This window comes from Diaphorina citri, unplaced genomic scaffold, assembly GCF_000475195.1.
Source record: "Diaphorina citri unplaced genomic scaffold, Diaci psyllid genome assembly version 1.1 scaffold349, whole genome shotgun sequence".
NCBI classification, from domain to species: domain Eukaryota; kingdom Metazoa; phylum Arthropoda; class Insecta; order Hemiptera; family Psyllidae; genus Diaphorina; species Diaphorina citri.
This window is the reverse complement of record NW_007377784.1, coordinates 102,283-126,505: the sequence shown is the minus strand read 5'-3', so window position 1 is coordinate 126,505 and position 24,223 is coordinate 102,283. Positions and strand designations below refer to the sequence as shown.

General features: G+C 36.4%; 3 protein-coding genes and 1 long non-coding RNA gene across 4 annotated transcripts in view; 2 read left to right on the top strand and 2 right to left on the bottom strand.

Moving 5' to 3' along the window:
• The window catches only part of LOC103507893, a 32,077-nt gene extending 26,178 nt beyond the window's left edge, over positions 1 to 5,899 (top strand). Inside the window, exons 6-8 of the mRNA XM_026822643.1 lie at positions 1,417 to 2,450; positions 3,782 to 4,298; positions 5,275 to 5,899. Of these exons, the coding sequence (XP_026678444.1) occupies positions 1,417 to 2,450; positions 3,782 to 4,298; positions 5,275 to 5,470 (1,747 nt within the window). The 3' untranslated portion in view covers positions 5,471 to 5,899. The remainder of the gene's footprint in view (positions 1 to 1,416; positions 2,451 to 3,781; positions 4,299 to 5,274) is intronic.
• A 6,980-nt stretch (positions 5,900 to 12,879) lies between these two features.
• On the bottom strand, positions 12,880 to 13,728 carry LOC103507897 (elongation of very long chain fatty acids protein AAEL008004-like). The gene is made up of 2 exons (XM_026822645.1): positions 13,661 to 13,728; positions 12,880 to 13,104 (listed from the first exon to the last, which is right to left on the bottom strand). Exons 1-2 carry the CDS (start codon positions 13,706 to 13,708, stop codon positions 12,895 to 12,897), a joined length of 258 nt encoding a protein of 85 aa, XP_026678446.1. The 5' UTR covers positions 13,709 to 13,728; the 3' UTR covers positions 12,880 to 12,894.
• Positions 13,729 to 20,248: 6,520 nt separating this feature from the next.
• LOC113466884 lies at positions 20,249 to 21,517 on the top strand. The gene is made up of 2 exons (XR_003391152.1): positions 20,249 to 20,526; positions 20,848 to 21,517. It is a non-coding gene; the product is annotated as an uncharacterized LOC113466884 (long non-coding RNA).
• A 197-nt stretch (positions 21,518 to 21,714) lies between these two features.
• The window catches only part of LOC103507895 (elongation of very long chain fatty acids protein AAEL008004-like), a 56,832-nt gene continuing 54,323 nt past the window's right edge, over positions 21,715 to 24,223 (bottom strand). The window contains exons 6-7 of the mRNA XM_026822642.1: positions 23,399 to 23,659; positions 21,715 to 22,811 (exon numbers count right to left, since the gene is read on the bottom strand). Of these exons, the coding sequence (XP_026678443.1) occupies positions 23,492 to 23,659 (168 nt within the window). The 3' untranslated portion in view covers positions 21,715 to 22,811; positions 23,399 to 23,491. The remainder of the gene's footprint in view (positions 22,812 to 23,398; positions 23,660 to 24,223) is intronic.

Here is a 24,223-nt window from a genome sequence, read left to right as displayed (position 1 = left end):
GCCCCTTTGAACAGTAGACAAAATCAACTAAGCCCCAAATTCGGCAGTGATACCGAAAAAGCTTTATACTCTGTTGCTTCGCCTCCTCGTGACAGTAGCAAGCAGTCTGAGAGACTCCTCCCTTTGAGAAACACTAGGAAGGGTAGTCAGAATCAACAGTGTCCTGACATCAACAATAATGTCGCTAGTATCCATGGAAGTCGAAATTCTGTGAAAGAAAGGAACAATCCTAATACCAATGGTAATAAGGCCCCTTTGAACAGTAGACAAAATCAACTAAGCCCCAAATTCTGCAGTGATACCGAAAAAGGTTTATACTCTGTTGCTTCGCCTCCTCGTGACAGTAGTAAGCAGTCTGAGAGACTCCTTCCTTTGAGAAACACTAGGAAAAGTATTAACTTATTGAAACTTGACGACAATGTGAACGGAGAGGGTGAAGTAGTCACTGAAAGAGTGTTGGAAATACCGACGACTATTGGTGTGGAAAATCTGTCTACTTTGGGGAGGCTTGTCGATTCGGAGGCAGAAAATGAAAACAAAACATTGGAAAGTTTGAAAACTGCTCATCAGGAACATTTGGACAAAATGAACCTCTTCCCTCGCCTACATAACACTGAACCTGCTAAGTTGAAAGAGAATAAAGTGGGCACGTTTGATAATCCACCGCTTAAACTCCCCACTATCAAACATAAACCTGCCGAGGTGAAGTCCAATCGAGGAAACAACGCAGTAACGTTACCCCCTCTTGTCAATTCGTTAAAGAAGAAAGCCAACTCGAGAATCCCCAAAGCCAAAACTTTGTACACGGCAAAACATTACTTAGGTGATATGTTGAAGAAAACAACACTGCCTGGCATTTCGCCTACTAATGTTCAATCGGCTGGAGACAGTCTGTGTGAAAAAGTGAATGGGACCAAAGCCAATGGAAGATTTCCCGTTTTATTGACCGAAACATCAAATGAGGAAGGGTCCAAGTTTTAAGTCGTCGAATATTAATTTGTCCATTTGGTAAGTTTGTAAATGTCCATGGGTTAGTCCAACTTGAGTTAATAAAAATCCAGTATTTTCAAAATAATTGTTTGCTTTTTTTATGTACCTATTTTATTCTTATTGTCAGTATAATGCGACCTATTCTTTTGAATAAAGCACAACTTAAAGTTATTTGTACCCTTCCAGACTCGCTAAGTAACACAAAGGAAAACGATCACAAGGCGACCCCTACTTCCTCAAACTTCGTACGCGGTACCAAAACATCGAGCTTCCGATCTTTTCCCGTTTTTAAAGGTTTTGGAAAGCTCAACAGCAGCCAAAAAGATCACATAAGGTTAGTTTTCAGGCCAGATTTTACACCCACTTTTTGTTATTTCATGTTCTGCTTTATTTATTTGATCCCGTGTTTTGTTTTATTTTGTCCAGGGAGGAAAAGTACGACCCGTTCGCCTCGGCCGAACAGCAAATGAAGGAGCTGCTCAGCTTCAGTCTTAAAACGGAAAAGATCGAGCCTTCCTATCACAAACCTATTTTCCTCAAAGCCCTTCCCCTTCCCTATTACGATACAATCAATCCCCCTCCCCCTCCCGCCGAGGACCCGGATAGCTCCCAAAACAAATCCAACTGTTCCATGGATTCCTTCCTGAGCAAATCCGGGTCCCAAAACTCGCTCGACCAATCTATCGTGTCGCTGGAAAATTTCCTCAACGAATCCAACACCTCCATTGATAAACTTCTAGATCAGTGCAATGGAAACGTTCGTTCTCCGGTGAAAACAACGCGAACAAAATCCGTAGACTATCCTGCCGCAACCCCAGGGTCCGGGGGTCCTGGGGAATATATTATGCGAAGCAAATCTGTCACTACCCCTGGGGACCCGGGTCTGGCGCGTGTAATTGTTAACTTTGATCAGAACACCGTGTCCCCTGCCGCCCTAGGGTCAGAATCCTCAGGGTCCAAGCGTAGCACCTTGTGTTCACCCGATCTACTTGAAAGACCAGGCTCTCGTCCTGGCTCGCGAAACACACATGATCGTTCCGTAGATAATCTCTCCGATATTTCTCATCATTCTGACGCGCCAGGTAGAAAATCCGCCTCACTATGCCCGCCCGATGGTAACGGCCAGACGGTCAAATGCGCTTCCCCTTTCGATCAATTGCGATCCGCGCCTAACGCTTCGTTAGAGTCGATACTTGGACGTAAGAACTCGCTCGAGGATTTCACACATGAGGAACTCATGGCCAGACTGTCCCAGTCTTCGTCTAGAAAGAGTTCCGTGTGTTCGGATTGTTCTCAGGTTATTTCATCGCGGAAAAACTCATCGGCCGGGTTTCTGCCGGATATCGCGCGGTGTGGTGCGAAAGAGCCTGTGGTGTCCCGGGATAATAACGGGGTGGATAGGAGAAGTAATAGCTCTAATAGGGATAGTTCCGGTTCCAATAGGAATAGTAACGCGTCGGGGAGGCTAGGATTAAGGTGAGACTTTTTTTGGTAGAAGATTTTAAATGATTTGTAGATTTATCATCTGGCGTTATATTCCTTTGTGAGGACTTAGCTCCTTCATTAATCTTGATTCACCTTCATTATTCTGTCGAGGCGTGGCCTACACAGTCCGGTACATTAGCTAACCTTTTATAATGGATACCGTCTCTGGATATAAAGGAAATTATTGATTCAAGAAAATAATGAAAAATCTCTAATTAAAGTTGCCTTATGCACTACACGTTTACTATTTATTAATAAGTTTAAAAACCTTTATAATAATGTTTTTCCAGTACCGGGCACCCTGTATAAAATCAAGACGTTCCATAACGAGGGAGAAATATTTACCACCTAGTAAACGCGAGCCCAGCCCTGGGTCTAATAGTACCGGCCCTGGTGCCCCTACCCTACCTACAGTGAATAGGACTGAATCCAAGCCTGCCCTTGTCAAGCAAAGTAAGTTTCCTTTTTGACTAGTTGACTATATTGACCGAAACATCAAATGAGGAAGGGTCCAAGTTTTAAGTCGTCGAATATTAATTTGTCCATTTGGTAAGTTTGTAAATGTCCATTGGTTAGTCCAACTTGAGTTAATAAAAATCCAGTATTTTCAAAATAATTGTTTGCTTTCTTTATGTACCTATTTTATTCTTATTGTCAGTATAATGCGACCTATTCTTTTGAATAAAGCACAACTTAAAGTTTTTTGTACCCTTCCAGACTCGCTAAGTAACACAAAGGAAAACGATCACAAGGCGACCCCTACTTCCTCAAACTTCTTACGCGGTACCAAAACATCGAGCTTCCGATCCAGCCAGCGGCGACCTTCCAAACAGCACACCTCTTCCTCTATAACTACGGGGAGTAAAGTGACCCCTGTCCCCGCTCAGAGTACACCTAAGCAACCCCTGGCCCCTAAACCGGCTAATAATCAGGCGCTGGAGACACCTACTATACGCCAGACACTGCACGCCTTGCCTGCCAGTATGAAGATCAAGAAGGATCTGATAAACTCTAGGTAAGTCATAATGGATCTTTATTTTCACTTCCTTTAGTAGACTAATCGTGGAAGACAGGGTGATTTTGATAGCGAAGGAACCAAGGAAATCGGATGAAATTGACGACAAGTGGGAATGGGCCTTGAGATATACATTTTGAAATTAAATCTACCTAATTGTTAAAACCGACCGCCCTAAATTCGGTTTAGAAGGGGTCAGGGTGACGCACTTAAAAGAGCCTGTGGTGTCCCGGGATAATAACGGGGTGGATAGGAGAAGTAATAGCTCTAATAGGGATAGTTCCGGTTCCAATAGGAATATTAACCGGAATTCTAACTCGAGTACCCTCAGCTTGTCTAGTGGGGAAGAGCTTCATACCCGGGGAGGTAGGAGTAGAGTTTCCAGTGGGGAGGAACCACAGGGGCGGGGTATTAGGTCAGGCGGTAGTTTAGAGCCTCTACGTCGCTCTACTTCCCTGTTTGAACCTTCCGGTATGCGACATCCAGCACGACATAAACCGCGTGGTAAACAAAGTCTCGATGAAACCCCTACGTTACCCAAACTAGACGTGAATAGAAACGGTTCTGTAACGACGTTAGGGGATAGGAACGGGTCAGTGCCGACGCTCGCGGATGAAAAGTCTCTGGATATGGTCGAGCAGGAACTTCTCGAGTCAGTGTCAGAATTTGAAAAAATCTTTGACCTTTCCTCTTCCCTCTATTCCAGTCCATATGCTAACTCGACATTGCAGGAAGATAGTGTATTGTTTGGACCGCAGCCCGGCAGTGGTGTGGGAAATAAAGCGGCTGGGGATTCCGCCTATAACAGGTGAGATGGGGTTCTACAGGGTGAACACGAAAAACGTTACCAAAAGCTTAGGGTAGATTCCTGAGGTCATTTTTGGTAACGTTTTTCGTGTTCACCCTGTATAATATTCTATATGCATAAGAATAGGAAAACTAGCCTTTACATCAATACTCCTGAAACGTTCATTAACACCACCGTAATACCGCCAGCACACTATCAATACTGTAAAAATATCAGTAGTGTGCGGACCTATCGATAGAAATACTTTCAATGGTATTGACAGGAGAATTGAATAGAAGTGCTGGTGGCCTATGGAGACTAATCTAGGTATTTAAAACATCTATGAGTGAACACGAAAAACGTTACCAAAAGCTTAGGGTAGATTCCTGAGGTCATTTTTGGTAACGTTTTTCGTGTTCACCCTGTATAATATTGTATATGCATAAGAATAGGAAAACTAGCCTTTACATCAATACTCCTGAAACGTTCATTAACACCACCCTAATACCGCCAGCACACTATCAATAGTTTTATCAATACTGTAAAAATATCAGTAGTGTGCGGACCTATTGATAGAAATACTTTCAATAGTACTGACAGGAGAATTGAATAGAAGTGCTGGTGGCCTATGGAGAGTAATTTAGGTATTTAAAATATCTATGGAGAGTAATTTAGGTATTTGAAACATATATGGAGGGTAATTTCGGTATTTAAAACATCTATGGAGAGTAATTTCGGTATTTAAAACATCTATGGAGAGTAATTTCGGTATTTAAAACATCTATGGAGAGTAATTTCGGTATTTAAAACATCTATGGAGAGTAATTTAGGTATTTAAAACATCTATGGAGAGTAATTTCGGTATTTAAAACATCACTGTCCCTTGATCTTTTTGTATGGATATATTTATTTTCCCATGAGTTAAGTCTGGCTCCATGTTCCATGAGTTGAGTATACCTACATTTTTCATTCACACTGTCATATTTCTCTCCTCTAGTTTGAATCGGAAATCTCAAGCCACGGATCACACGAGTTCCAGCAGTGGCTCCGAATCTTCATTCCCGAACCAATCCGATCCCAACCGAGGTGGCACGAAGCTGAGCAAGTTCTGTCACGAGTGTGGCACCCAGTATCCTCTCACCACGGCCAAGTTTTGCTGTCAGTGTGGCGTGCGGCGACTCTGCCTGGCCTAACAGTTGACCCATCTTGTATTGAAGTTTATGGCCGGCCTGATAATTGTTTTCCTGGCCTAACTTGACAAATTTATTGGTCTGTGTGCCCGGCCTAACTGACATATTATTGGTCTGTTTAACTGGTCCAACAGACTTTTCCCGCCCCACCCTACCCGTCTACCTGTATAGGCCTGATTTAACAATTTTTTCCCTGTTTTGCCTGGCCCAACAATCTTCTATCTAAAGAAGCACTAATGGTGTGGCACTACTGTGGAATTTCGGGATCGCTGTCTGATGGACTTTTTAAATTCCCGTTCTCCGATGCATATTAAAATTCCCTTTTTAGAAATAGACTTCCTTTTAACATCAGAATTTGGAGTTTATTAGTTTTTTTTTGCTCCAAATCTTATACAATTTCAAATTTCCAAGACTCATCATTTGGATTCCAACTTTTTACAGAATGAGAGGGATTGAGAAATATTAACATTTCTGAATAACGTTGACTTGTGCTTGCAATTAAGTTATTTTTTAAAATTCTTTAACGAATTGAATAATAAATTTGTGCCTTTAATTTTATTTTTAACTCTTTTATCATTTAGTGACATAATTAGCGTGGTATGAAGTAGTAAGAAATTTTATTTGTAACAAATATTAAGTGCCTTTTTAACGTTTTATTTTAAAAAGAAAAGCATTTCATTCAGTAATGTATCAAACAAATGAAACTGACAAATTGTTTATTCCCGTTCTCCGATGCATATTAAAATTCCCTTTTTAGAAATAGACTTCCTTTTAACATCAGAATTTGGAGTTTATTAGTTTTTTTTGCTCCAAATCTTATACAATTTCAAATTTCCAAGACTCATCATTTGGATTCCAACTTTTTACAGAAAGAGAGGGATTGAGAAATATTAACATTTCTAAATAACGTTGACTTGTGCTTGCAATGAAGTTATTTTTTAAAATTCTTTAACGAATTGAATAATAAATTTGTGCCTTTAATTTTATTTTTAACTCTTTTGTTATTTAGTGACATAATTAGCGTGGTATGAAGTAGTAAGAAATTTTATTTGTAACAAATATTAAGTGCCTTTTTAACGTATTATTTTAAAAAGAAAAGCATTTCATTCAGTAATCTATGTTAACATTGTATCAAACAAATGAAACTGACAAATTGTTGTGATTTTAACAATATTTGAGGTGGATATATTGAAGTGCCTTGAATTTTTTATTAATTGGAAATGATCATAATGATACTTAGTTTTATTTTCAAGGAGTAATTGGTCTCCCTTTGTTATTATTGCTATTTCAATATTGCATTTTCCAAGTAGATATTTACGTGTATTGACTATGTTTAAAAGAGTATAATGTACTCTTATATGAAGTGAAGAGTAATAAATTGTCAGAATTCCATAGAACGAATGTTGTAAAAAAATGTTTTACCGTTTTTCTTTCAATGGGCGTTTATTTATCCAAATAAATAGTCATTAAAAGCAATCATTTAATCAATATTTGTAGTAAGTTAGTGCTACATTTTTAACCCATTCCGTCCTGTATAATAATATTATGTGTTTGCCATTTGCTCAAGTGCCTTACATTTAATCGGACGTAGGTTCTCAAATTATTATTAAAAAAGACATTAAAAAGACATTTTTTCGGAGAAATAGTAGCTAATAATAATGGTTTCATTATAAATTTAATCTGTGTTTGCCATTTGCTCAAGTGCCTTACATTTAATCGGACGTAGGTTCTCAAATTATTATTAAAAAAGACATTAAAAAGACATTTTTCGGAGGAATAGTTGCTAAAAATAATGGTTTCATTATAAATTTAATTAAAGACAATTACTTCTTTTTAATCACTGTACAAATATAATTTAGCAATTCAATCAAATATTATTTTATTCTATACTAGAGGTTGACCCGTCCTTTGTATGGGACCACCACACACACATCACCCACACTACACACCACACCCATCACACACACCACACTCATCACACACACCCATACACACCACACCACACACATCACCCACACTACACACCACACCCATCACACACACACCACACCCATCACACACACACCACACCCATCACACACACACCCACCACACACACACACATCCACTACACACACACGGTCGCGCTACGCGCTCCCTGACATATATAGTATAAATAAAGTTGTAGATTTGTCTGTACATTGCTTAGAATCGTGAAATTTTTAGTTATTCTTACTCCTTATGCATCCACGATTCCAAAAACCACATTAGAAAAAATTCCGTCTGTCTGAGTGTCTGTCAGTATGTGTGTGTGTGTATGTCTGTCGTCTGTACATTGCTTAGAATCGTGAAATTTTTAGTTATTCTTACTCCTTATGCATCCACGATTCCAAAAACCACATTAGAAAAAATTCTGTCTGTCTGAGTGTCTGTCAGTATGTGTGTGTGTATGTCTGTGTGTTACGCTAAATAGACCTTTGGTTGTCCTCTCTTCACGAGAAAATGGCTTGACCGATTTTGATGAAATTTTTTGTGGTTGTTAAGAAAAGTACTCCGGGTGACATAGGCTACTTGAAATTTTCACATTCCATCCTAATTCAAAATGGCGGCGGTTCAAAGTTATGCCTATTATGATGCACTGTGGGACATGTCAGGGAGCGCGTAGCGCGACCGTGTGTGTGTGTTTGTGGTGGGTGTGTGTGTGATGGGTGTGGTGTATGTGTGATGGGTGTGGTGTATGTGTGATGGGTGTGGTGTGTGTGATGTGTGTGTGTGATGTGTGTGTGTGATTTGTGGTTGTTAAGAAAAGTACTCCGGGTGACATAGGCTACTTGAAATTTTCACATTCCATCCTAATTCAAAATGGCGGCGGTTCAAAGTTATGCCTATTATGATGCACTGTGGGACATGTCAGGGAGCGCGTAGCGCGACCGTGTGTGTGTGTGTTTGTGGTGTGTGTGTGTGTGTGTGTGTGTGATGGGTGTGGTGTATGTGTGATGGGTGTGGTGTATGTGTGATGGGTGTGGTGCGTGTGATGGGTGTGGTGTGTGTGATGGGTGTGGTGTGTGTTATGTGTGTGCGGGGGGTGTGTGATGGGTGTGGTGTGTGTGGTGGTCCCGTACAAAGGACGGGTCAACCACTTGTTATAGTATAAGCTTAAGTACATAGATAAACCTAATAAAATTGAATAAAGTTTGATAGGGTGTAGTGCCTATGATATTCTCAACTATGAACTTGTTTCCATTTTCAATGTTTTCTTCCTTATTGAAATGTTCGTGTGTGTGATGTGTGTGTGGTGGTCCCGTACAAAGGACGGGTCAACCACTTGTTATAGTATAAGCTTAAGTACATAGATAAACCTAATAAAATTGAATAAAGTTTGATAGGGTGTAGTGCCTATGATATTCTCAACTATGAACTTGTTTCCATTTTCAATGTTTTCTTCCTTATTGAAATGCTTCGCAATATAACTTCTAATTCCATAACCCATGTTTTCCTAAACTTTGTAATAATTATAATTTATAATATGTAATTATGTAGTTCGGAATACATAATTATTAATTATTAGTATTGGACACTGACTATTGCATTTAGAATTTATTTAGAACTGGACACCCATTCATTTATTATCCACCTACCTATTAATAATGACTTTTTATTGGTCTGAAATAGTTTTTGAATTGTTTTTCAACTGACTTTGACATGGTCATGATTCACTTAGAACGCATTTAAAAGACATTTCTTCATATTATTTTAATTAAAAGACATTTTTTGTAGAGATCTATTTTTCTTGTTCTTGCTATGATATTAATGTTTAAAAGTAAAAGGATGCTTCCCAAACTAGTGCACAATATTCTAGCTAGGGTTGTGTTCTTGTGAATTTGTGTCTGTTCTACACTTATACTTTTGTACAAAACCTTTTTTTTTTTCAGCAAAGTTTTATTAATTTTATTTACTTCTACATAGGTACTGAAAAGACAATTTTTGTTTGTAATAAAAGCGCACACAATTTAGTTGAATTAGGTATATTGACTCCATTCTAATCTAATGCTCCTCCAAAAGTGGAGGAAAGATTTATCAGGGACAGTACTTGAACTTTTTTGTAGGATTTTTTCTTCTTTGTAGAATGCTTTTCCCCCAGATTTCTTCGAGGGCGTCTTATAGTAGGTGTAGATGTGATTTTTTGTTTGTCGTTTTGTGTGTTTGTTTGTAGATATACATTTTGAGCACTTATTGTCTTTGCACCCTGATTACGATATTTTGTGTGTCTGTATAGCTCTAACTGAAAAAAAATTTTAACATAAAATAAAAAAAAAAAAAAAAAAAAAAAAAAAAAAAAAAAATCAGTAAAACATCAAAACTCTGTTCCGTGTTGATTTATGCCGGGCGTCTCTTCAAACTATTGACGTAGGTTTTTTTTTTTTTAAGAGGTTTGACAGAGGGAACTGTAACTGCTATGGTCTTATCGTCCCGAAATCGAAGAGAGAAGGAAGACAGGATAGGAGAAAGCCAGCCGTTCCGAGAACGAACATTATCCCATCAGGATAAAATCCGCCCCGGGCGGGAATCGAACCCACGGCCTAGCGCTTACAAGGCAGACGCACTAGTCGCACTACCAACAAAGCTAACCGTGGTAGCGCTCCGCCCCGCCAAGTCAAGAAAGTTTGACCGTTAAGTATAGGGATTATTAAATTAAGTATCTAGTTAGCTTAGTTGGTAGTGCGTCTGCCTTGTAAGCGCTAAGGCCGCGGGTTCGATTCCCGCCCGGGGCGGATTTTATCCTGATGGGATAATGTTCGTTCTCGGAACGGCTGGCTTTCTCCTATCCTGTCTACCTTCTCTCTTCGATTTCGGGACGATAAGACCATAGCAGTTCAGTTCCCTCTGTCAAACCTCTTAAAAAAAGCCTCAAAAGTTAATTTGACTCCATTTATCACTTGCTGTCTGGCAAGGATAAAGGCTTCCAAGGCTTCCATTCATAATTTACCTTTGCCCTTTGGATCAATTGAAAATAATAATAAACCTGTGTGGTGTATGAAATGGTAATGTTAGTGTTTGAATAATATTGAAAGAGCTTATGGTGTCGATAAAATCACTATATGATTCCACTCCAGAATACTGGAATTTACAGTTATAAATAAAATTACAGTTCTCTCTCTCCCCCCTAAAAAAAGTCCTACATATAATTTTGATACTAATCACCTACTCGGTGTATAATTTAACATCAATAATGGAAAACTAGGAAACCTCTAGTTATAACAACTTTGCATTGAGTCCTTATTTATCTGTTTAAAGAATCTTGCCAAGATGTTAGTAAGTGAAAACTTAAAGACGCACATGAAGGGGAGAGATTTGTATTTGCATTTTTTTTCCTCTTCACAATAAATCCCTAAGCTCTAGCTGTTGATTTACTTTTTTATTATTTTTAATTTTTTATCAAAGTCATTTATTTATTTTTAATAAAACAAAAAGTAACCATTTCATTTTATTTTCCAACCTTTTGTTTTATTTCTATTATTATTTTGAGGACACCATTCATTTTAAGCGGCAAACGTAAATTGGTTATAAACAAAGATCTACCAGCCAAAAAGTAACCATTTCATTTTATTTTCCAACCTTTTGTTTTATTTCTATTATTATTTTGAGGACACCATTCATTTTAAGCGGCTAACGTAAATTGGTTATAAACAAACATCTTGCAGCCTAGCTTAAAATGTAGCGCATCTGCCTTGTAAGCGCTAGGTCTCGGGTTCAATTCCCGCCCGGGGCGAACTTTTTCCTAAACATAAGGTTCGTTCTCGGAACGGCTGGCATTCTCCAATCCTGTCCTGTCTAAGATTTCGGGACAAGAGCTCCGTTGTTGCATTTCCCTCTATTATTATTATTTACTCTTTATTGTTTATAATTACATGTACACAAAATATTACAAGCAATCCAATATCTTACAACTGGAAGACACAAGAAGAAAAGAAAACTCAGAACAACCAAAACTCTAATATCATTTTATAAAAAATATTTTATTTTATTCTCAGAACTTTATAAATAGGTACATTTTTCTATCGACAAGGAAACGAAAAACAAAGATCTCGACTATCAATTTTTTTCAAAACACCGCAGGAATTTGAATCAATAAAATTTTCGAAAATATTTTATTTTATTCTCAGAACTTTATAAATAGGTACATTTTTCTATCGACAAGGAAACGAAAAACAAAGATCTCGACTATCAAATTTTTTCAAAACACCGCAGGAATTTGAATCAATAAAATTTTCCAAATCCCATACCTCGGCTGGGATTGAACCCACACCCTCCTGTTTACCAGGCAAGCGTCTTGATCACTACACCACCGAGGCAGGTCACAACTTGGTCAAAGGCGCAAAGAAGCATGTCACAAGCCTCAAAACAAATGTGTACGTTTACATCACATGACTTTTCATTGCCTCGTAGAAGCCTAATCCATCCTCTATGACATTCCCCCATTAAAAGTTAGATCGTAGCTTAGGGGAAGAACTAAAACATGTAAATTTTAATTTTAAAAATAAAGCATATATTATCAATCAATCAATCTAGGGCAGTTTGTAGTGTTTGCCCCTACACCTAAACCTTGAAGTGGGCTTTTTGCGTATGCGTAGATTAGTAGAAGAATCTACTACAGGGTTTTTTTTTTTCACATTTTCTCACACAAATGAGCTCTGATCTTGAAATTTGTCGCGACGACCTATGAACTCAAAGCGAGAAAGTTTTAGATAACACTTCAGTCGTTAATTTAAGACCTGTTTTAGCGTTACCTGTGTTAAGCTACGCCGAGGAAGGCCAATAAATGGATGGGTGACTTAAACATTATATTGGGAATAAAGGGAGAACGGGCTTTAGTCTTGATTTTAAATCATTTCATGAAAGTAAAATCAAGAATGATAATAAACTGAATATTAAACAAATTAAGTAGGTACATAGGTACTGATTTTCTCTAATCAGGATCGAATAAACTACGGCCTAAATAATTCCCGGAGGGACGGACCCAGCTTGTTGTGTATGCGTAGATTAGTAGAAGAATCTACTACGGGAGGGTTAGTAACCACTAACCAGCTAGTGGTGTGTGGTTCTTTATAACGGAGAAATCTACTTGTAATTAATTGTAAAACTGGAAGAGATTCCTATAAGCAATAACTTCGCTCTTTGTTTGTATTTGTGTTCACTATGTAGGTACATTGAATTATAATTTTATAACCGTAGAGTCTAAATAACTTATTGGGTACACACAAAGTATAAAAGGGGAAAAATCGGTTATTTTGAAGGCAATATACAGCTGTTTCAAGCAAAATTTTGTTTCTCTGACAATATTTTACTCTTAATGCCGGATGTCTGATTAGGTAACAATCAGAAATGAAAACTTTGAATGGTTTCAGCTAAAGGGCTGATATTTTGATATGTTGTACCAAGTCTATACTTTAGAAGACGGTATTAAAGTTTGGGTCAAGTGGGGATTGTCTTACCTTGGCAGTCTTGACGGGTTTAACGTACTGCTCCTTGTAGAAGTTTCTGAAGAGGAAGAAGAACATAACAGCATGACTTCCAATCCACCAGACGAACGCCTTGGGGAAGTTGCAGTCGATGAACAGAAGTTGGAAAGCGTGCACCATGATCAGAACGAATTGGATCTGAAATAATAGGTATGAAATAATAATAGTGCTTACGCTTATGTATACTGCTCGCATAGGACTGAAAAGTTCCTTTACTCCAGCATCAACAATAGGCAACTAATATTAATAGGCAACTCCTCCTTAATATGGTCAAATTTTCAAATTATACTGAGGATAAAATCCCATACCTCGGCTGGGATTGAACCCACACCCTCCTGTTTACCAGGCAAGCGTCTTGATCACTACACCACCGAGGCAGGTCACAACTTGGTCAAAGGCGCAAAGAAGCATGTCACAAGCCTCAAAACAAATGTGTACGTTTACATCACATGACTTTTCATTGCCTCGTAGAAGCCTAATCCATCCTCTATGACATTCCCCCATTAAAAGTTAGATCGTAGCTTAGGGGAAGAACTAAAACATGTAAATTTTAATTTTAAAAATAAAGCATATATTATCAATCAATCAATCTAGGGCAGTTTGTAGTGTTTGCCCCTACACCTAAACCTTGAAGTGGGCTTTTTGCGTATGCGTAGATTAGTAGAAGAATCTACTACAGGGTTGGAGTACTCACCAGTTGCAGAGTGGTCAGGTATTTCTTCCACCAGAGATATTTGTTCATGTGGGGTCCCAGAGCAGAAAGTATATCCGATTGTTTGTTACAACCGGTATCGTTATAAGCGATTTCAACTGGAATAATTTCATCGCAAGAACGGGAGTCGAACCCGTGCGTTCTGGACTAGTAAGACTTCATATCAAATGAAGGAGGAAATAATGTGGAAGAAAAAAGCAAGCAGCTTTACCATACAAGCATGCTATAGGGATAATTATGTTACATAATTGCATTTAATTACATTTTACATCAATGATGGTGGAGACTTGCCTTTTGTGATGGTTAGTGACGTTCAAAAGAACAAAATCATAAGAAAATGAGAGACGACTAGAACTCTCCTCCCCTCCTGCAACCACCAACAAAAGTACCTTTAATTACCAGTTTTTGTAATGAGAGACTTAAGGTTCCTTCCCCAATTTTTTGAATCTGCTAGGAATCGAACCCGAATCTCCCGCATGCAAGGCGAGAGCGCCATGGGAGCTGATATTCCATGCAACAATATTAATGTTAGATATCTATATTAATAATAATTAAGTAGAGTGCTTTATTTTGACTGTAAAAGTAGAACAGCTAATAACTTTGTTTTGATAGTTTAATAAACTAAAGCACCACATTATTGATTGCAAGACAAACATTTCAATCAAAATTAATTGAAAATGTGCAAGATCAATGCCTCTGGCAATCTCCAACATCCTAGAATAGGGAGAACGATAAAAGTTTGATAATAAAACACGATTTTCACCTCGGGAGACTGAAGGTTGGAGATTACTGCGAGGTTTTGGCGGCCGACCGCTGTACCAGATCAGGCCGGGATGTGTGTGATGGGTGTGGTGTGTGTGGGGGGTGTATTTGTGTGTGTGTGGTGGTCCCGTACAAAGGACGGGTCAACCACTAGTAACTTCTAATTCCATAACCCATGTTTTCCTAAACTTTGTAATAATTATAATATGTAATTATGTAGTTCGGAATACATAATTATTAATTATTAGTATTGGACACTGACTATTGCATTTAGAATTTATTTAGAACCGGACACCCATTCATTTATTATCCACCTACCTATTAATAATGATTATAATATGTAATTATGTAGTTCGGAATACATAATTATTAATTATTAGTATTGGACACTGACTATTGCATTTAGAATTTATTTAGAACTGGACACCCATTCATTTATTATCCACCTACCTATTAATAATGACTTTTTATTGGTCTGAAATAGTTTTTGAATTGTTTTTCAACTGACTTTGACATGGTCATGATTCACTTAGAACGCATTTAAAAGACATTTCTTCATATTATTTTAATTAAAAGACATTTTTTGTAGAGATCTATTTTTCTTGTTCTTGCTATGTTTAAAAGTAAAAGGATGCTTCCCAAACTAGTGCACAATATTCTAGCTAGTGTTGTGTTCTTATGAATTTGTGTCTGTTCTACACGTATACTTTTGTACAAAACCTTGACTTTTTATTGGTCTGAAATAGTTTTTGAATTGTTTTTCAACTGACTTTGACATGGTCATGATTCACTTAGAACGCATTTAAAAGACTTTTCTTCATATTATTTTAAAAGACATTTTTTGTAGAGATCTATTTTTCTTGTTCTTGCTATGATATTAATGTTTAAAAGTAAAAGGATGCTTCCCAAACTAGTGCACAATATTCTAGCTAGTGTTGTGTTCTTATGAATTTGTGTCTGTTCTACACGTATACTTTTGTACAAAACCTTTTTTTTCATCAAAGTTTTATTAATTTTATTTACTTCTACATAGGTACTGAAAAGACAATTTTTGTTTGTAATAAAAGCGCACACAATTTAGTTGAATTAGGTATATTGACTCCATTCTAATCTAATGCTCCTCCAAAAGTGGAGGAAAGATTTATCAGGGACAGTACTTGAACTTTTTTGTAGGATTTTTTCTTCTTTGTAGAATGCTTTTCCCCCAGATTTCTTCGAGGGCGTCTTATAGTAGGTGTAGATGTGATTTTTTGTTTGTCGTTTTGTGTGTTTGTTTGTAGATATACATTTTGAGCACTTATTGTCTTTGCACCCTGATTACGATATTTTGTGTGTCTGTATAGCTCTAACTGCTCTAGAAAGAAAATTTATGTTAATTTTAACAATTCAGTGGAAAGTTCTTTAAAACCCTTACAAGACTGGTTTTGAAGCCATTCAAATTCAAATCTTAGCCATTTTCCCCTCTGCTCTAGAAAGAAAATTTATGTTAATTTTAACAATTCAGTGGAAAGTTCTTTAAAACCCTTACAAGACTGGTTTTGAAGCCATTCATATTCAAATCTTAGCCATTTTCCCCTCTTTTATATATTTTATCTTAAAGAAAGTGTGGCCATTTTATTCATTTTATGCCCGGGACCACAATCCAAGTTTAAACGTAAGTTTAGGTTAAATTAAACAATCTGATTTCGATTTTTGAACTTTCAATTAAAATTTAGCAAATCAGGAATCAGTTCAACTTAACTTTAAGTTTATTCTCAGATTGTGGAACCGACCATTTGTATTCCATATTTTTTTCCGGTAGGCGTTTTTTTATTTGATTTTTAACCTTTTTTATTTTAATTTCGTATTAGGTATTTATTTTATTTTTGTTTTCGTTGCGTTTTTTTTTTTTTATATACATACTTTTTTTATCTTTCCATTTTCCCCGTATTATTGTGGAACCGACCATTTGTATTCCATATTTTTTTCCGGTAGGCGTTTTTTTATTTGATTTTTAACCTTTTTTATTTTAATTTCGTATAATTTATTTTATTTGTGTTTTCGTTGCGTTTTTTTTATACATACTTTTTTTTATCTTTCCATTTTCCCCGTATTATTAGGATTTGAGTGATACTAACTTTTAGTTTGTAAGAGGTGTTGAAAATGTCTTTCCCTTACCAAATAAGAGGCAAGTTTTCAAGCTTCATTGTCCTAAGAAAGTAGAGTTATCAAAGTATTTGTAATATTGATGTCAGACCAAACCTTTTACAAAGGATGTGAAGACACATTTTCCGTCATATTCATTTTTATTAATTTCTTTTTCCTTCTTAATTTTTGATTTGTAGACTTAAACAATCTAGTATCTACTTTTAATCAAATAACCCTAGTCTTACAGTTTAATATTTCGGTTGTGTATATTTTGTTAGAATTGCAATAATATTCTAGAGTTACCATTTGATACACCTGCAGACCATGGGATTGAAAAATTGAAACGCGGGAGCAAAGAAAAATAATATCCTGCTTCAATACTCAAGTGTAGGAACCAAGCAAGGGTCCCAAACGTGTGCTTAGCTCCACGAATCTATTGATATTAACCTCAAAAGATTTCAATATCTGTCAGTTTTATTGTTTGTCTTGCATCAATACAGCCTCAAAAGTGCCAGTATAATATTCTAGAGTTACCATTTGATACACCTGCAGACCATGGGATTGAAAAATTGAAACGCGGGAGCAAAGAAAAATAATATCCTGCCTCAATACTCAAGTGTAGGAACCAAGCAAGGATCCCAAACGTGTGCTAAGCTCCACCAATCTATTGATAATAACCTCAATAGATTTCAATATCTGTCAGTTTTATTGTCATCAAAAATGTTTGTCTTGCATAAATACAGCCTCAAAAGTGCCAGTCTAGTTAGCTTAGTTGGTAGTGCGTCTGCCTTGTAAGCGCTAGGCCGCGGGTTTGATTCCCGCCCGGGGCGGATTTTGGGATAATGTTCGTTCTCGGAACGGCTATCTCCTATCCTGTCTTCCTTCTCTCTTCGATTTCGAGACGATAAGACCATAGCAGTTACAGTTCCCTCTGTCAAACCTTTTAAAAAAAGCCTCAAAAGTTAATTTGACTCCATTTATCACTTGCTGTCTGGTAAGGATAAAGGCTTCTATTTATAATTTACCTTTGCCCTTTGGATCAATTAAAAGAAAATAATAATAAACCTGTGTGGTGTATGAAATGGTAATGTTAGTGTTTGAATGATATTGAAAGAGCTTATGGTGTCGATAAAATCACTACATGATTCCACTCCAGAATACTGGAATTTAAGTTATAAATAAAATTACAGTTCTCTCTCTCCCCCTCAAAAAAGTGCTACATATAATTTTGTTACTAATCACCTACTCGGTGTATAATTTAACATCAATAATGGAAAACTAGGAAACCTCTAGTTATAACAACTTTGCATTGAGTCCTTATTTATCTGTTCAAAGAATCTTGCCAAGATGTTAATAAGTGAAAACTTAAAGACGCACATGCAGGGGAGAGATTTGTATTTGCATTTTTTTCCCCTCTTCAAAATAAATCCCTAAGCTCTAGCTGTTGATTTACTTTTTTATTATTTTTAATTTTTTATCAAAGTCATTTATTTATTTTTAATAAAACAAAAAGTAACCATTTCATTTTATTTTCCAACCTTTTGTTTTATTTCTATTATTATTTTGAGGACACCATTCATTTTAAGCGGCTAACGTAAATTGGTTATAAACAAACATCTTGCAGCCTAGCTTAAAATGTAGCGCATCTGCCTTGTAAGCGCTAGGTCTCGGGTTCAATTCCCGCCCGGGGCGAACTTTTTCCTAAACATAAGGTTCGTTCTCGGAACGGCTGGCATTCTCCAATCCTGTCCTGTCTAAGATTTCGGGACAAGAGCTCCGTTGTTGCATTTCCCTCTATTATTATTATTTACTCTTTATTGTTTATAATTACATGTACACAAAATATTACAAGCAATCCAATATCTTACAACTGGAAGACACAAGAAGAAAAGAAAACTCAGAACAACCAAAACTCTAATATCATTTTATAAAAAATATTTTATTTTATTCTCAGAACTTTATAAATAGGTACATTTTTCTATCGACAAGGAAACGAAAAACAAAGATCTCGACTATCAAATTTTTTCAAAACACCGCAGGAATTTGAATCAATAAAATTTTCCGGTGTGATGTGTAAACTGAATAATAACACAAGCATAATCTTCTATTGCAGGGCTAAGGGCGATATTTAAAGTTCTAATTTCCCTAAGATCTTACCTCAAAAGACAAATTTTACGAATAGAAAATCAGAACTGAAAATATATCAACATTTTGAACCGTGAAGCGTGTGATATTTTTTGAATTCTACATCTCCGCGTGAATAATATAACTGTGAGAAGGCTGGACGGGAAATGTAAAATTGAAAAATATCTTTCCGTGGACATTGTATAAACAGATTGTCCACGGCATTTCACGGAAAACCGGACCCGCGGTGCATTCAGTTGGAATAATTGGTAAGTCAAGTAAAAGTGGTATCAGATAACTATTGCACAATTTATGGGGAAAACAAATTATACAAGTATAAAATTTATACCCTGGAGTTCAATTATTTGCGAGCAAAAATTAATCTTGTGTAGTTCCTATTGCTCCCATAAAACTCGTCAAATGTACGCAATAAATAATATTGAATTAAATCTAATGTAATTTTTTCCACAGCCGCATTCCACAGTCATTTTCGACTACAATTTATGGGGAAAACAAATTATACAAGTATAAAATTTATACCCTGGAGTTCAATTATTTGCGAGCAAAAATTAATCTTGTGTAGTTTCTATTGCTCCCATAAAACTCGTCAAATGTACGCAATAAATAATATTGAATTAAAACTAATGTAATTTTTTCCACGGCCGCATTCCACAGTCATTTTCGACTGCTTTAAATAAATATTATTATATCATCTGTGATTGGTTGAGTAGCGCAAATAATCGGCAATCAACCAATGAAATACGAGCAAAAAAAAGTAAAAGCCAAAAACTGATTGTGGAATCGGGCCAATCAACGTTTCCTATATGTAGGTAATTTGTATACATATCACTTGAAATTAATTTAATTTACTCTTCATATATGTATAAAAAAAACCTTTGTTTTTCAACCAACTAGATCTATATTCCAATATTTTCCTACATAAAATCAATTTATCGGTACTTATTCAGTATTTTTACTCGTGAAAATTTCAGTGAACATTTCTAGTAAGGAGAAAACGGGGAATTTTCTCTTACTTTAAACTTCATACTCCTTTTTAAATCAAGTTAGTTTTAATGAACGAAACCCCTCCATTAAACTACCATTCTTATAACGGAAATGTTCTTTGAAATTTGCAGGAATAGAAATACCGAACAAGTACCCAAATATTTAATCGCTAATATCCTATATTATTTTTTGGGCAACACACAATCATTTTGATTATAAATATTATATAATATTGTAAAAAATATTCAACGCTGATAAATAACAAGGCAATTTTTATTGTAATCAACAAGAACACCCTCTGGTTAAACACAGCGCATTATTGGTAAAATAATAAGAGAGTTCAATACACTTTCTCTTCACCTCTCTGTAACAGGGAACCTGAACAAGAAAGTAATTTCGGTCCGTTTAAAAATTGATATTTTAGCGGACCGATTTATAAGCGTTTTGTTAAAAGCACATATCAGCAAAATTAACAGGACACTCGGTGTTTCCTCCATTTCTATTGAATTGGATGTGTCCAATAGACTAGCTTGAGAGTATAACCGGACCGATTTATAAGCGTTTTGTTAAAAGCACTTATCAGCAAAATTAACAGGACACTCGGTGTTTCCTCCATTTCTATTGAATTGGACGTGTCCAATAGACTAGCTTGAGAGTATAATGACAGTTGTCCGCTGTGTCCGATTAATTTTGCCGGCTAGTGTAGTAAAATGGAGTTCTAATTTTGTGGAGTTAAAAACGCAGTTTTTCTTTCCACGTCCCCAAAAGTTTACGAGGACACAAAAAAGTTTGGCAGAGTATTTCATTATTTACAAAAATGGTAGGCTGAGGTCATATTGCACACAAATGTTCCTGTTACAAACATTAAAAACGCAGTTTTTCTTTCCACGTCCCCAAAAGTTTACGAGGACACAAAAAAGTTTGGCAGAGTATTTCATTATTTACAAAAATGCTAGGCTGAGGTCATATTGCACACAAATGTTCCTGTTACAATCCCATCAGTAGTAACAGGACATACAAACATCTCTTATTACAACACACAACAAAGGAAAAACAGTTTTTCTTTCCACGTCCCCAAAAGTTTACGAGGACACAAAAAAGTTTGGCAGAGTATTTCATTATTTACAAAAATGGTAGGCTGAGTGGCTGAGGTCATATTGCACACAAATGTTCCTGTTACAACCCCATCAGTAGTAACAGGACATACAAACATCTCTTATTACAACACACAACAAAAGAAAAACAAAAATAATATATAATTAACAATAAAATCACAAATTTCATTTAGAACAAACCTAAAAATTAAAATCAACTAACAATAAAAAATATTTTTAGCCTAAATAATTAGCCTATTTTGAAGAATTTAAAAATAAATATTACACAATTAAAAACCCTACCTAAAAGAAAAAAACACGTAAAAAGCAAATGGGTAAAAAGACAAACCCCATTTTATAATACATATATGTAACTATCGAACCCCATTTGAACATGAATATAATATGTAAGAACAAAAAATTGCAAAGTGTTCCTCGGATGGTTGTTCCAACCCAAATGGTAAATTGTCTAATCTAAGTTAAATTTAGAACAGAATTTTCTTATAAACCACATCTGTAACCATAAAAAAGACGGTGGAACACAAAAACCGATTCAGTTGGGATTTAAACCCGCAAAATTCGGATTAATGAGTTGACTACTCGGTTACAGGGACTTCATATAGGGTATAGGGTGTTACACAACTGTATGGACTTAAGTTTAAGGTCTTTTTTTGTAAGATAATTTTCCATTTCACCAAAATGAGCAAATAAAAATACATAAAATAATTCTAAGTTAAATTTAGAACAGAATTTTCTTATAAACCACATCTGTAACCATAAAAAAGACGGTGGAACACAAAAACCGATTCAGTTGGTTGGGATTTAAACCCGCAAATTTCGGATTAAAGAGTTGACTACTCGGTTACAGGGACTTCATATAGGGTATAGGGTGTTACACAACTGTATGGACTTAAGTTTAAGGTCTTTTTTTTGTATGATAATTTTCCATTTCACCAAAATGAGCAAATAAAAATACATAAAATAATAAAAAAATCATGGTAAAAACATCGGTTTCAAACCAAAATACTAGAATTCGTTTGCAAATGACTACACTGCGTCCAAGGAAAGATGAATACTTTTCATTTTTTAAACGAGAACTCGTCACCTTTCGGTGAAAACAGTCTGGTCACTTTAAGAGGAATATAAAGAAACAGAATAGCAACTACTGATGGGCATTATCAAATAATCAATTGTGAACTATTGATAAGTATTGAAATAACTTCTAATAAGAATGTTCTATGAACTATGGGTTTTGTCTATCTCCTAATGAAGACAGATATATCAAGAATAGGTACATATAATAGGGTAACAAGGGGTAACATAGAAGACGAGGCAGGGTTCAAATATTGCTATAATGTAGTTTTTTTTCCTAATTGAGCAATTGCAGAAGAGTTATATAGGAGGCAGCTTTTTCAACTAAGAAATGAAATTGTCGGATATTCAATCCCTTCCAAATGGTTTTAGATGTTGTACATTGGTGTTAGAAGCACAGAAGAATAGTGAACCACTCAGAAAGAACTGAACTTGGGAAAAGCAGAGAAACAGAAGAAAATTAGATTTAGGTACCTAGATGTTAAAACAAGAGGAAGAAAAAAGTGGAGATAGAGAAAGGGGAGGAGTTTCTATCATAAAAAGCAGGGGTTCTCAACTTGTTGGTCTCACGGCCCCCTCGGAGGCTCACGACACCCAAGTTTGAGAAACACTGGTCTTAAGTCAGGGGTTTACCAAATCAACAATCCAAGATTGAGCTAATATTCCAGGATCGAACTAAAGTAAGGTAAAGTCCCATTCTGGATTTATCCAATGTTAATCCGACTTGGTAAGCCCTGACGTTGGAGTTTTAAACAAAAACAGGTTATTGTGGGTGGTACCAGGGTGGTTATTTGACAACACTGTATATAGTCGTATTTTATTATTAAACTTTATCATAGTGAATTTCCCAAGTCTATTCCCAAGGTAGTCCATTTCCCACATTAATTTGAAAATAATCTTTTTCTCTATAATATGGAGGATAAACAGTCCTGGAGAAGTAGTGGAACAAAAAGTAAAATAGAGAACGATTGTGTTAGAAGCACAGAAGAATAGTGAACCACTCAGAAAGAACTGAACTTGGGAAAAGCAGAGAAACAGAAGAAAATTAGATTTAGGTAGATGTTAAAATAAGAGGAAGAAAAAAGTGGAGATAGAGAAAGGGGAGGAGTTTCTATTATATAAAGCAGGGGTTCTCAACTTGTTGGTCTCACGGCTCCCTCGGAGGCTCACGACACCCAAGTTTGAGAAACACTGGTCTTAAGTCAGGGGTTTACCAAATCAACGATCCAAGATTGAGCTAATATTCCAGGATCGAACTAAAGTAAGGTAAAGTCCCATTCTGGATTTATCCCATGTTAATCCGACTTGATAAGCCCTGACCTTGGAGTTTTAAACAAAAACAGGTTATTGTGGGTGGTACCAGGGTGGTTATTTGACAACACTGTATAGTCGTATTTTATTATTAAACTTTATCATAGTGAATTTCCCAAGTCTATTCCCAAGGTAGTCCATTTCCCACATTAATTTGAAAATAATCTATTTCTCTATAATATGGAGGAATGGAGGATAAACAGTCCTGGAGAAGTAGTGGAACAAAAAGTAAAATAGAGAACGATAAAAGTTTGATAATAAAACACGATTTTCACCTCGGGAGGCTGAAGGTTGGAGATTACTGCGAGGTTTTGGCGGCCGACCGCTGTACCAGATCAGGCCGAGAGATACCGTCTCCGTTAATATAATAGTCGGATTGTTTACTGAAGCCGTTCTGTTTAGTGACGGCGCCGTTTTGGTCAGCGGCTGGGGCGGAAGCGTGACCGTTCGTTTTGGCTGCTTCTCCCTGGAATGACATCCAAGTCATATACATATTCGCCCGGCCGTCGCGCGTCGATCGATGTCGACTGAACCGTCCACACTGCCTCGACAACATAGATTCACCTCGTCGATCGACGTCCGGTCGACTATGTGTGGACACACCTTTCTACCTACCTATCTGTTGTAAATATTTATTTTTCTCAGTTGGTAAACTCTTAAATCTATATCTAAACTTGCTAAGTACTTATTTATGTACTTACTTACTTTTGTATTTACATTACTATGTTAATGTTTACCTGCCCTTAATACACTTGATTTGCCATGGATAACATTGATGCAAATTAAAAACTTCATTTTGAGAGTATGTACAAATATTCAAATGTACTAAATACAAGTACATATTTGCAAACAGCTGTACAGATTTTCCAATGTACCAAGTACCTGATGTATTTATTTGCAAGTAGCTTAACCTTAGACCTTAAGGTTCTGATATGTTTGATCTGTCAAGGTTTTTAAACTCAAGGGTAGATACTCCAACTTCTAACAGCTCATCATTAGATACGTAACGTCTGATGTCTGGTAATAAGAA